This window comes from Phyllostomus discolor, chromosome 6 (assembly GCF_004126475.2).
Source record: "Phyllostomus discolor isolate MPI-MPIP mPhyDis1 chromosome 6, mPhyDis1.pri.v3, whole genome shotgun sequence".
In the NCBI taxonomy this organism is placed as follows: Eukaryota; Metazoa; Chordata; class Mammalia; order Chiroptera; family Phyllostomidae; genus Phyllostomus; species Phyllostomus discolor.
In genome coordinates, this window is record NC_040908.2 from 138,814,226 (window position 1) to 138,828,174 (window position 13,949).

A 13,949-nucleotide genomic window follows, 5' to 3' on the forward strand; every position below is an offset into this window, starting at 1 on the left:
GCTTTTCAGATAAGGTCAAATTAAAGGAGTTCATCATCACCAAGCCCTTACTTTATGAAATGCTAAAGGGACTTATCTAAGAAAAGAAGATAAAGAAAAGACATGTATAGTAAAAGGACAGCAAACTCACAATTATTAACAACCACACCTAAAGCAAAACCAAAAGAAACTAAGTAAACAACTAGAACAGGAACAGAACCACAGAAATAGAGGGCACAAGGGGGGGCTAGCAGTAGGGGTGGGAGGAGGAGAGAGGGGGAAAAGGTATAGAGAATAAGTAGCATAGAATGTAGGTTGAAAATAGATAGGGGGAGGGCAAGAATAGTACGGGAAATGTAGAAGCTAAAGAACTCATAAGTATGACACATGGACATGGACTAAAGGCGGGGAATGTGGGTGGGAGAGGGGGCACAGGGTGGAGGGGAGTGAAGGGGGAAATGGGACAACTGTAATAGCATAATCAATAAAATATATTTAAAAAAAAAAGACTATTATCCAGAAAGTAAAGAACATGAAAAATTAAAGTTTTCATGTCCATAGAGCAGACTGAGGAGAGATGTATCTTACGAGATTGAGCCAACTTCAATAACATACTGTCATTTTCACTTTGGTCATATTGATATCATAATAATATATGCCTCACAGATCTTTGTATATTTTTCTCAAGTTAACTTCCATTACAGTTCACATTCTGTGCTTCTGTGTGTATCTTTCATATTTATATATGGTCTAGACTTACGCTTTATAACAGGAAAATAATTTCATGATATATTTACGCTGTTCCTTATCCCTTTGCACATTTCAAAAACTGTGCATATTACTTCCTTGCCTTCAACCTCGGGTCTTCAGGTCGATTTTGTTATTTCTAAGGTGTTACATTTGGCTTGTCAAACTCAGAGAAGTTCAGCTATAGTATTTTAGTAATATCATGTGTCATAGTTTTGGAGGAGCAAGTTTTGTTTTTAGTGGTGCTGAAATTAAACTGTTGACTGGTTGATGTGGTAAAAATATTCTGCTTTGAAATATTCATTCTTCAGCTGATGTACCATATATTCAGCCCTGGGAAAGGTAGGCCCTGTGAGAATGTGTCTCTCCCACACATGCGTCTGTGTGGAGTCAGCGGAGAACATGCAGGAGCCTGGGCTTTTCACCCTCGTCAGTAGTAACAAGGTGCTCAATTCTTTTCTGCTGGGCTGTTGTCAGAGGTAACCCGGTGGAAAGCCGGGAGTTTCACCACTGTCTGGAAGTAGAGAAGCCACCCCGACTCCACTTCCTGTCGTGGTGACGGTGGAGGCTCTGCAGGGAACAGAAAGGAGGCACCCGTGCACTTCCCGGCTAGGCTGGGATCAGTGAAGGCCTTACAGTAAGCTTGAACTTCTGCCCCACCCAGCAGTGATGGGAAACCCTTCCAGCACCCCTTCACCTGCACAGAGGCTGAGCTGGAGACCTGGAATTCTGCTCCCACTGGGTCATAAGGTATCACTCCACTTACCCCACCAGAGGAATCACTGAATTTGGAGAATTTGAGTAGAAATTACCCAGTTTAAACAGAAGTTAAAAAAATAAAAAGTGAACAGAGTTCAGGCCCCTCTGGGACTATAACAGAAGATCTTGTATTACTGAAGTCCTACAATAGGAGAGGGTGGGCTAAAAAGTATTTGAAGAAATAATAGGTGAAAATATCTCAATTGGTCAAAAACACACAAGCCCGTAGATTCAAGAAGCTGAAGGAATCACAAACAGGATAAATCCAAAGGAATTCACATCAATTGGACTAAAACTAGTTCAGAAAACTAAAGGCAAGGAAAAAATATCCTGAAAGCAGTGAGAGAGAACAAGGCCTTAACTGTAGGGGAAGGTACAGTAATCAGATGATAGTAGTTTTCTCTCAGAAATGCAGGGAAGTAGTACAGTTGCTTCAAGTGCTCAAAAAAAAAATGCCAATCGAGAATGGTATAACCAGTGAAAATATCCTTCAGGAATAAACAGAAAATCAAGCCATTCTCAAATGAAGGAAGATTAAAGAAAAATTTAAGCAACACATTTGCCCTAAAAGATTAGCCAAAAGAAATTTTTTGACAGAAAATGATAAAATAAGTTTTTTTAACATGCGGAAGGAGGGGGAAAAAACAAAGAGTAGAAATATGAGTATACAATAGACTTTCTCTTTTGAGTTTTCAGTTATGTTTGATAATTGAAGTAAAAATTTTTAACAATTTCTGATATTCTCAATGTGTGCAGATAAATATTTAAGAAAGTCATAAACAGAGGTTTGGGGTTTTAAATGGAAGAGAGGGTTATATATTTCACTTGACAGATAAAACATACACATTGTATGCTGTGATAAGTAATGTGTATATATATATAATGTAATATCAAAACCTGCATAGCAATACACTTAAACTATTTTGATAAATCAGAATTGAATTATCAAAATAGTTCCAATAACCTACAGGAAATCATGAAAAATAAGCTGGAGAAACATAATGGAACAAACAGAAAACAAGACAAAAATAAAATGGCAGAATTAATTCTTAATGTATCAGTAATTGTATGAAATGTAAGTAGTCTAAACACACCAATTGAAAGACAGTTTTGCAGCATGGATTAAAACATGAAAATAAAAGGATTAAAATACATATTATGGCTGAAAATATATACGAACATTAATAGAAAGTTGGAGTACTAAATTAATATACGAAGTACACTGTGTAGCAAAGAAAATGACCATGGACAGAGCAGGACATTATATAAAGATTAAAAGTGTTCATCCAACATTAAGATATAGCAATGCTAAAGTTGCATGTACCAAATAATAGCATCGTAATATGTGAAGCAAAAAGTAATAGGATGGAAAGAACTAATACACAAATCTATAATTGCAACTAGAGACTTTACTCCTTTCTCAACAATAAGTGACACAACTAAAGAGAAAAGCAACAGGATATAATTGATATTTATAAACTAATCAACTTGATAATAAGAGAACACACATTTATTTCAAGTACACATGGAACACCTGTCAAGATAGACTATATCCTGGGCCATAGAACAAACCTCAACAAATTGAAATCATAGAGTGTTCTTTGATCCCAGTGGAATCAAACTAATCAGTAATAGAATGATAACAGGAACATCAACAATTGGAAACTAAACAACATACTTCTAAACAGTCCATGAAAGAAAGTCTCAAGGAAAAAAACAAAGCAAGACGTTGAACTGAATAAAAGTGGAAATGCAACATACGGACATATGAAGGTTGTAGCCAAAACAATGCTGAGAGAGAAATTTACACCACTAAATGTTTATGTCAGTAAAGAGGAAAAATCTAAATCAATAGTCATCTTCCATCTGAAGAAATAACAGAAAAATAAAGATAAGAACATAAATCAATGAATTTAAAACAGAGAAACACTAGAGGAAATTATTGAAGCAAAAAGTTGGTTCTATGAAAAGGTAATAAAATTGACAAACTTCTTTCTAGCTAGACTGACAAGGAGGAGGGGGAGGAGGAGAGGGAAGAGAGGGGAGAAGACAGGGAGAGGAGAGGAGAGGAGACAAGACATAACCAAAAAATAAAACAAGGCATGTCACTATAGACTGTAGATACAAAAAAGTTAATAAAGGAACACTAAGAATACACAACCCATTCGATATGAAATAAATAATTTGAAATTCCTATAATTACTAGGAAATCAAATGTATAATTTTAAAATTCTCCCCAAAGAAATCTTTAGGTCCAAATCATTTCACTGGAGAATTCTACCAAATGTTTATTTAAAAGATAATTAGCACCAGCTTTATACAGTTTCTTCCAGAAAATATAATAGGAATAAGCACTAGCCCAATTCATTTTAGACTTCATTTGAGAGGCTTCCATTACCCTGGCACTAAACCAAACAAGGACAGCACAAAAAAGGAAAACCAGCTTCCCTCATGGTCATAGACACACACGTCCTTCGTTAAATATTAACTAATAAAATATGAAAAGAATTTAGTACCATAACCAAGTGGAGATAATTTCAGTGATGGAAGGCGCATTTATTGTGCAATAGTCAATTGAGATACTCAATCATATTAAAAGACTAAAAAATAAAATACGTGATTTTATGTATTTTTTCAGGGAAAAAGACGTAAATTCAATGCCTGTAACTACACAAATTCTCAGAAACCAGGAACTTCCTTGCCTTAAAAGGACACCTAGAAAACACCTACTGTAACATCCTATTTAATGTGAAAGACAGAATGCTTTCCCCTGTGATCGGGAACACGGCGGGGCTGTCTTCACCTGCCATGCCTATGAAACCTTGCACTGCAGGTGCTTGCAGTAAGGCCAGAAAATGAAAGGGTTGTGAATCTGTAAAGAGTAAATAAAACTTTTCCTATTTGCAGTCAACCTGATGGTCTAAACGGAAAATCAAGAAATCTACGAAAAAACAAAGCAAGAGCAAAATTAACTACAAAAACCTTGGCTGTCCTTTAAGAAGTGAATTTCACACAGAAATTAATTGTGTCTCTATTTATGATCAGTGATCATGTGGAAGCCCAAAATGTGTATAGGTTAATGCAATTCCTATCAAAATCTCAGCAAGACTTTTTATACAGACAAGATTTTTCTAAATTGTATATGGAAGGGGAGGGGACTAGTCAAACATGAATGACCCACTGACATGGACAATGAGTGTGAGGGTGGACTGTGGGAGTGGGGGTAGGGCTGGGAGGAGGAGGGCAAAGGGGGGAATATTAGGACAACTATAATAGAGTAACAATAAAAAATAAAAGGTATGTGGAACTGTAAAGGAAGGAGAAGGGCTAAAACAATTTTGAAAAAAGAAGGAAGTGGAAGGGAGTACCCTTCCCAATTTAAAGATTTATTAGCTGCATTATTTTTAAATTTTATGTTTCAGTTACAGTTTACATGCAATAATGTTTTAATTTCAGGTATACAGCTTCTGACAGGTATGAGGTTATAACTGATCATGATTTTAATTTTCCTTTCTCTTGCCCTGTCTGGTGTAGCTCAGTGGATTGGGTGCGGGCCTGCAAACCGAAGGGTTGCTGGTTCGATTACCAGTCAGGGCAGGTGCCTGGATTTTGGGCCAGGTTCCCAGTAGGGGGTGCATGAGAGGCGACCACACACTGATGTTTCCCTCTCTCTCTTTCTCCTTCCTTTCCCCTCTCTCTAAAAATAAATAAAATCTTTAAAAAATTCATTTCTCTAATCAAAGTTTGTGGTATATGTAGAGCGGCTCATAGATTCATTAGAATAAAGACTGCAGAAGTAGCCCCACACAAATACAGCCAAATGATTTTTGGACACATGTGCAAAAGCAATTCAATGGAGAAGGATAGCCTTTTCAATGAACAGTGCTGGAGCATTTGAATATTCATAGGCAAAACCATGAACTTCAACCTAAGCCTCACACCTTATGCAATAGTTAATGCAATGTTGATCATAGATTAAAGCTATGACATGTTTTGAAGAAAAAACAGGAGGAAATCTTTAGAAACTAGGTCTTGGTGAAGAATTCTTAGGCATGACACAAAAGCATGATCCTATTAAGAATGAACAAGCTACTGACGGGCAGTAAATATTTGCACATCATATATCTGATAAAGGACTCACATCTATGATATATAAAGAAACAACAAAGCCCAATAGTGTTAAAAAAAACAACCAACCCCTGTGAGCAAAATGCATGATGAGATATTTCTCTAAAGGGGATATATGGATGGCAAATAAACACATGGCAAAATGTTCAGTATCACTCTCCATTAAGGAATTGCAAAATTAGACCAAAGTGAGATATCACTAAACACTTAGAACAGCTAAAACGGAAAATAGTGGCAATACCAAATACTGGTGAGGATACAGAGAACCTGGATCCCTCATACATTGCTGCTGGGAGTGTAAAATGGTACAGTCGCTCTGGAAAATTGTTCGGCAGTTTCTTTAGAACTAATCATACACTTACCATTATGAGTAATGTATGTAATGTGTGGTGAGTAATGAGTAATGTGTGAGTAATTACACTTAGTAATCATATTCTTGGGCATTTATAACAAAGAAGTGGAAACTGATATTCACACAAACACCTGTGCACAAATATTGATGACAGCTTTGTTTATAGTATGCCAAAGTGGAAACAACCCAACAGGCCTGTAGTAGGTGACCAGTTAAACAAACGGTGGCACCTTACTGTGGAATACTGCCCAACAATGAAAAGGAACAACCTAGAAACACACAACTACTTGAATGGATCTCCAGAGCATTTTGCTGAGTGAAGGGGAAAAAAGATCTCAAAAGATCACATACCATATGATTCTGTATTTAAAGCACTCTTGAAATACAGAGATGGAGAACAAGTTAGTGGTAGCTAGGGGTTATAGATGTTGAGGGCAAGGAAAGTAAACATAACTTTAAAGGGGCAGCACAAGGGGGATCTTTGTGATGGAATAGCTCTATATCTTAATTGGGCTGCTTCTTACTTGTATACATATACATGTGATACAGTGACAGCCCTATGAACATACACTGCACTCATGTCAGTTTCCTGGTGTTGACATTGTGCTGTAGTTAGATAAGGTATAAACATTGGAGGACACTGGGTGGAGGGTACATAGGATCTATCTGTACTGTCTTTGCAGATTCCTGTGAATCTAATTGTTTTACAGTAAAAAGTAAAAAGGAAACTTATTTTACATTCTTCAGTGCCAACTTGATTTTCTTTTATTCACACTCAAATGCTGAAGTGAAAACTACATCACAGTCAATTTTTTTAAGAAGGCATATTAATAACAGAATGTTCATTCAAGCTTTGGTTTGAGTCATAGATGACTAGAATCATTCAATTAGTCCACTGACAAACTTAGAGTTATGATGAATACTTGGGTCTTTTTACAAGACAGAAGAATATGTAGAAATTCCAGGCTCACTATTTTAAAATTGTCTTATACTTTCAAAGGATATTTTGTGCTTTCATGATTACTTAAACTTTAAAGGGACTAAATTCTAAAGTGTAACATTGATTTATAATTAATATAGGTCAACATTGAACATTGCTATAATCTTCTGGATATCTACAAAATGAATGTGAATTAAAAAGTTATGATAAATATATTTATTATATGATCTCACTAGAAATGAAGCAGAAATTAACTTTCAAAAGCCAACATTTATTGAGAACTTCCCATGTGTTATCTTATTTAATACAGAAACTGTACAGAAATTGAGCCATGTAATGGTTAACTTGCTCAAGTTTACATATATAAAGTAATTAGTTTTGCATAATTAAAAAAGGTTAGAAGGTTCTATAAACTGAGACTGTAAATTTGCTTATTGTTATATCCACAAAATGTTGGTGCCAGGGTTCTGTACCCAGGCAGTATAGTCTAGAGCTGTTATCTTAATCACTCTACAGTAGTGCTTCTTTAAGATGCCATTTTAGGAGCCCTGTCTAGAAGTACTTTTTTTCTGACTATCAACCTCCAAATCATTGCTTCTTATGTTTACAATATTCAGGATGACCACTAAGTTTCTATGACGATTCATATTCATTTCTGTATATTTCCATGTTCTGTTGCTAGTGGAACCTGGTCCTTCATCCATTTACTCATTTCATTACATTTCATACCATTTCATTCAATTCCTTAATGGTTGGAGGCACCCTGAGGCAAGGCCACTGAAAAGGGAAATGTAGAATTGAGAACAGCATAGATATTTCTTTTCCTGAGACCAAGGTCAGTGAGATATGACACAACGAAATACTCAGCAAAAAGTATGAAGGAACCTGTGCTATTTTATTTTACACTTTGCAAACAGAACACCACAGCTTTTGAGCAGAAAGTCACAACAAACTCATTTTTCCTAAAGTACGAAATTATAAAGTGCCTAGCCTGATTGCTTTTGGAATATGTAATATATGTTTTTTTGCACCCTTGTATAAGTAAAACACCTGAATGATTTCTAGCATAATTGAAAACATGACATTATAAGGAGTCAATGTAATATGAAGCTATAATAAATTTATACATTGTCTTAAATGCAGAAATGTAGATGCACAATTTATTATCAGAGGCTACTATTTCAGATTAAATGATCAAGGTATTCATTAGCTCTATTTGATATCTGAGTTTTTTAGGTGAGTTAATGGAATTCTTCCAAGATCCACGGGCAACTGAAATCAAGGATCAGTGAAATAGGACTTTTAGCATTTATTAATACATAGGCTCAGTTTTCCCACAGCTCTTCCCACTATTTCAGTATAACTTGAATGTCATCAAATGTTTAAAAGGCTTTAAATAGTTGATTAATTCTTCCCTTTGTTTTGGTCCTGTTGAGGATGCAGCATCGTTAAAAGAATGGAGACCCTTGCTATTTCTCTGTAATATAGTAGTTCTTAACCATTTGTTGTGTCTCAGGGTTTTCTTAAGATTCAATAAAGCTACCTCTAAAATTCTCATTCTCTCTCAAGCTGTCTTCACACACACACCCCTACACTTGCATGAATGCAAATGCACACATACGCACACGTTCACAGTTTTACGTTTCGTCTCAGGTGTTTCATAGCTCCCCCCAAATTGCTGGATTAGTATTTCTGTGTAGAGAAGCTAGAGCTTTGGTTGTTGAAAGTTATATCCTCTCCACTTGCATTATTATTATTATTAACAGCATTGTATCTTCCCCATGGTGCTATTAGCAGAGCCTGAGCAGCAGAGAGACCAGCTTTCTCATCAAGGAAGAACCAACGGTGAGCAGCAACAATTAGTACCATTTTTTCTCTTTTTAAGTCAAATTTGTTGGGGTGATATTGGTTAATAAGATTAGATAGGTTTCAAGTGTAGATTTCTGTGATGCATGATTTGTGTATTGCATTGTGTGTCCACCACCCGAAGTCAGACCACCTCCTGTCATCATATATTTGGCCCCATTTACCCTATACTATCCCTCCCTTTCCCTCTGGTGACCACCATACTGTGTCTGTGTCTGTGTCTGTTAGTTTCAGTTTTACAGCCCACGTATAGTGAAATCATACGGTCCTCAGCTCTTTCTTTTTCTTTTTTTTCTTTCTACTTTCAAAATTCACCGTCACACTTTCTCTTTTTTGAAGTACATTTTATTGATTATGCTATTACAGTTGTCCCATTTTTTTCTCCCCTTTATCCCCCCCTGCCCTGTACCTCCCTTCCCTCCAGCGTTCCCTCCCTTTGTTCATGTCCATGGGTCATACATGTAAGTTCTTTGGTTTCTTCATTTCTATACTATTCTTAACCTTCCCCTTTCTATTTTGTACCTACCATTTATGCTTCTTACTCCCTGTATCTTTTCCCCTACTTTACCCCCACCCCCTCCTCACTGATAACCTTCTATGTGGTCTTCATTTCTGTGATTCTGTTGCTATTCTACTTATTTGCTTAGTTCGTTTTTGTTCTTTTAGGTTCTGTTGTTGGTAGCTGTGAGTTTGTTGTCACTTTACTGTTCATAGTTTTGATCTTCTTGTTTTTCTTAGATAAGTCCCTTTAACACTTCATATAATAAGGGCTTGGTGTTGATGAACTCCTGTAACTTTACTTGCCCTTCTATTCTAAATGATAGCTTTGCTAGATAGAGTAATCTTAGATATAGGTCCTTGCTTTTCATCACTTAGAATACTTCTTTCCAGTCCCTTCTTGCCTGTAAGGCTTCTTTTGAGAAATCAACTGACAATCTTATGGGAAATCCTTTGTAGGTAACTGTCTCTTTTTCTCTTGCTGCTTTTAAGATTCTATCCTTATCTTTAATCTTGGCTAATATAATTAAGGTGTCTTGGTGTGTTCCTCCTTGGATCCAACTTGTTTGGGACTCTGAGCTTCCTGGACTTGTATGTTTATTTCCTTTGCCAGATTGGTGAAGTTCTCCTTCATTAGTTTTTCAAATAAGTTTTCAATGTCTTGCTCTTCCTCTTCTGTTTCTGGCACCCCTATGATTCAGATGTTGGAATGTTTAAAATTGTCCCAAAGGTTCCTAAGCCTCTCATTTTTTTGAATCCTGTTTCTTCATTCTCTTCTGGTTGAATGTTTATTTCTTCCTTTGGCTCCAAATCACTGATTTGAGCTCCAATTTCCTTTTCTTCACTGTTGATTCCCTGTATAGTTTTCTTTATTTCATTTTGCATGACCTTCACTTTTTCCTCTATTTTGCAGCTGTACTCAATCATTTCTGTGAGCATTCTGCTTACCGTTGTTTTGAACTCTGCATCTGGTTGGTTGGTTATCTCCTTCATCACTTAGTTGTTTTTCTGGAGTTTTGATCTGTTCTTTCATTTGGGCTATATTTCTTTGTCTCGGCACACCTGTTATATTGTAAGCCTTAGGTATTTGCTAGGGTAGGGCAAGCCCTTTAGCTGTGTTGTGGCGCTGTATGTGGGGGACCGGTCAGAGAGGGAACAATGCCACCTGCTGGGCTCTTGCTTCACTTTCTGTCACTTCCTTCAGTCAATTTCTCATTTCCTGTCTTTTTAAAAATAAGCTGAGCCCTGGCTGGTGTGGCTCAGTGGATTGAGTGCTGGCTGTGAACCAAAGGGTCCTGGGTTTGATTCCCAGTCAGGGTACATGCATGGGTTGCAGACCAGGTCCCCAGTAAATACTGCACAAGAGGCAACCGCACGCAGCTGTTTCTCTCACTCTCTCCCCCTCTGTCTAAAAATAAATAAATAAAATCTTTAAAATAAATGATTGAATGACTTCCCTTTTTTTCCCTTCAGCATTTTGAGAGGCTATGAAATATTTTACACTATTGGGTAAACTTTCTATACCGTATACAGTCCAAGTATAATTGTAGTAATTTTGCTTTCTTTGCTTGATATATGGCACGCTGCTTAACAGAACACCTATTTTACTTTGCTGTTATTTCCATGTTTCCCTTCCTCATTGGTTTATCTCTGTCCTTTAATTCATTTCCACAAATATGTATTATTTAACGTTACTGTATAAAGGACTTAGGGAAATTTACTTCGAAGCCTTCTTTTTTCGTTGTTCTCCACTCTTTTCTTTCTATTTTTATTATTTTCTTCTTTCTAACTTCTCCCATTCTTCAACTTTAAATATCACACAAATGCACACATTCACCTGAGTGATAATACTGAGTTTGTGTGTCTGTTTGTTGCAAATACTTTCTTTTTTAAAAATATTCTTTGACCCTAAACTGTTTTATCTCTTAGCATGTAGGACGAAAAAAGGCTGTACGTTGTTGCTTGAGAGTCTGTACTTTAGATCAAATTTGCATTAGTATTGTCAGTTTGGTAAATGAGTGAAAAAATGTTAATATACTATTAGATTTTTTATTTTTTAAAAAAAATTTTATTGAATTTGTCGGAGTCACATTGGTTAATAATAAATATTATATAAGTTTCAAGTGTACAATTCTATAATACATCATCTGTGTATTGTGTTGTGTGTTCACCACCCAAAGTTAGAATTCCTTCTACCTCCCTTGATATTCCTTTCTCTCTGGTAATCGCTGGACTGTTGTCTGTGACTGTGAGGTTGTTTGTTTGTGTGTTTGTTTTGGCTTAATCCCTCCGCCTTTTCGCCCAGCCCTCTCCCCTCTCCCTCTGCTCCTCTCTGACAGCTCTAGTCTGTTCTATGTAACTATGAGTCTGTTTCAATTTTGTTATTTTATTGTGTTCATTAGATTCCACATGTAAGTGAAATCATGTGGTACTTGCCTTTCTGACTGGTTTATTTCACTTAGCATAAAATACTCTCCGGGTTCATTCATGCTTTCAGAAATCTTCTCTTTAAACCTGGGCAGGATTTGTTAACTCTCTATTGATTGCTTCACAGCCTGCAAAGAGATACAATTTGTTCCTGAGGCGACGTCTTATGGTAAAAGCAATGCTGAATGATGCTGCTTATGCTCTGGATGGCCGCAGTGATAGATAGTCTGTGTCATTTTTATCCCAATGACTAGTATGGATTGGGGGAGGGGGGCTGTGTTACTGGTTGCTGTTTCCCAGCTATTGAGGTTTTAGAATGGTGATTCTTAATATATTTTTTGACCTGATTAAAGCTATGGAACTTCCTCCTAAAAAATGGGTATGTGTGTGTGCATTATACATACACATATACATATACACACATATACACCGATACAATTTATCTACAGTTTCAGAGGTTTATGAACCCCCAACAGGAATCTAAGTTTATGAACTTCAGAATAATTACCTCATTCAAGGAAAAGGCACCTTAATATTTGGTTCATATATATAGGCATTTCTAATAGCAAACAAATTTAAACACAAACACAGACTCCTACACACAATGCAAAATATGATCTCAATGTCATGTCTTAGGCAAAAGTTAAGAATGATGGGTTTTAATAGTATTTGGTTATATGTAACAAAATCACCAGGTTTTCCTGCCCCAGTGGCTTCAACCAGTTTTTGTTAACAGTCTTGACTTGTACCTCATGGTGATATACAAGGCCACCAGTGATTTTGTTTGTATTTTAAAAGTTTTCCAGTTTTTAGTTAGGGTACAACATAACAACGGAAGTTTGTTGGCTTTCAGGAGAAGCGAAGTATACTCGTTATACCCTCAGGAAAATAATTGAGATCACTATTTTTCTAGCTACTTTGTTTATTCCTTAGTAGTCAGATACACTGCATGTGATTTTTGCTGGTTTCTATGTGCACATCTGTTACCAGACCTGTCTGTGGACCTGGATTTAGCTTGTCCAGACAGTAAGAGCACTTGTAAATATATGTTGCTTTCTAATAAAATACCATGCAAAATGTAGCTGCCCCATACTTGGTTTGATTACATTTAGTCTAATTAGTGGGGGTTTTTTTTCCTGTCCCAGTTGGCTTCCACAAGCTGTAGTGAATTTCCTATGTTAATACCATGACGATTTACAAGAGAGCTCAAATAATTTGTTTTGTGTACTTTTACATTTTTTAGTGATTTGTACTCAATGTATAAGTAACAGTTTGAGTTTTCTCAGGCTCCTTTACTTTCTTTTAGGAAAAGGGAGGAGATTATGTAATCCTTTGAGGATTATATAATCCTCAGACATACCATTCGATTTATTGTATTTTGATATTTTATCTTCAGACCCTAAATATTTTTTTGTTTCTTATTCTATTTTCCCCCCATTTCCTTCTGTGCATTGGGAGCTACTTCTTTCTCAGACACATCAGCTTTGTCTTCATGTAGATAAAATACAGTTGCTCTGTTCATAGACAGCAGGTCATATGTCCTGTTTGTCTGTGACTGATCTGCATTTATTCTTTTTTATGGGAGGACCGTCTGGCCTGATGTGGGTGCAGAACAGTGTAGAACACCATAAAAGAAACTCATAACCTGATGTGAATACCAGTTATGAAAATTTTTAAATTTAGTTCCTCACTCAATGGTTAGATGCAGCAATCGGAAAGTTGTCTGTACTATAGCTTCGCGTCACAGGGATAGAGAGATCCCTGACATCCACTGCATTACCTATTTGCATCATTCTAAGTGTTATACGGGGGCTGTTCCAAGTAGTAAGTATTATATACTATACATATACACTGTGAAGACCAGATTAGTCAAATATGAAATCCCTTCTTTCTGAGGCTCTCTAGTGTTTTACATTTTTGAAAGGGAAGACACTGTTACAGAACACAGGGGGCCAAGGGCGATATACTATTATTGAAAGGACTCCCTACCGGGCTTGATTGTCCTGCCGCCTTACAGGAAAGGTATCTCTCAATGCCAGAGATTCAGATTCGTGAAAAGGAAAGGAAATGTTTATTTAATGCTGTACAGACTTAAAGTAGTGACCTAAGGTCTTCATCAAAATCCCTAAGTCCCTTAAAACACCCACAAATACACATAGTCCTTCCTTCCCCCCTTTGCCCAGTCTGGGGTACCATATCTCAGGAAAAGAAATGGAAGTCCGTGGTTCAGGCAGTCCCCAGTTCTTCCCAGTA

The 13,949-nt window shown here is 36.6% G+C and overlaps 1 protein-coding gene across 4 annotated transcripts in view; it reads left to right on the forward strand.

Annotated features, from left to right (window-relative positions):
• ANO5 (anoctamin 5) overlaps positions 1-13,949 on the forward strand; it is a 75,688-nt gene that overhangs the window by 15,250 nt on the left and 46,489 nt on the right. For 2 of the 4 annotated variants that reach the window (XM_036029144.1, XM_028516553.2), the window contains exons 3-4: positions 8,700-8,750; positions 11,824-11,865. In XM_036029144.1, coding sequence (XP_035885037.1) covers positions 8,700-8,750; positions 11,824-11,865 — 93 coding nt within the window. The remainder of the gene's footprint in view (positions 1-8,699; positions 8,751-11,823; positions 11,866-13,949) is intronic. The other 2 variants (XM_036029145.1, XM_036029146.1) reach the window with 1 other exon arrangement.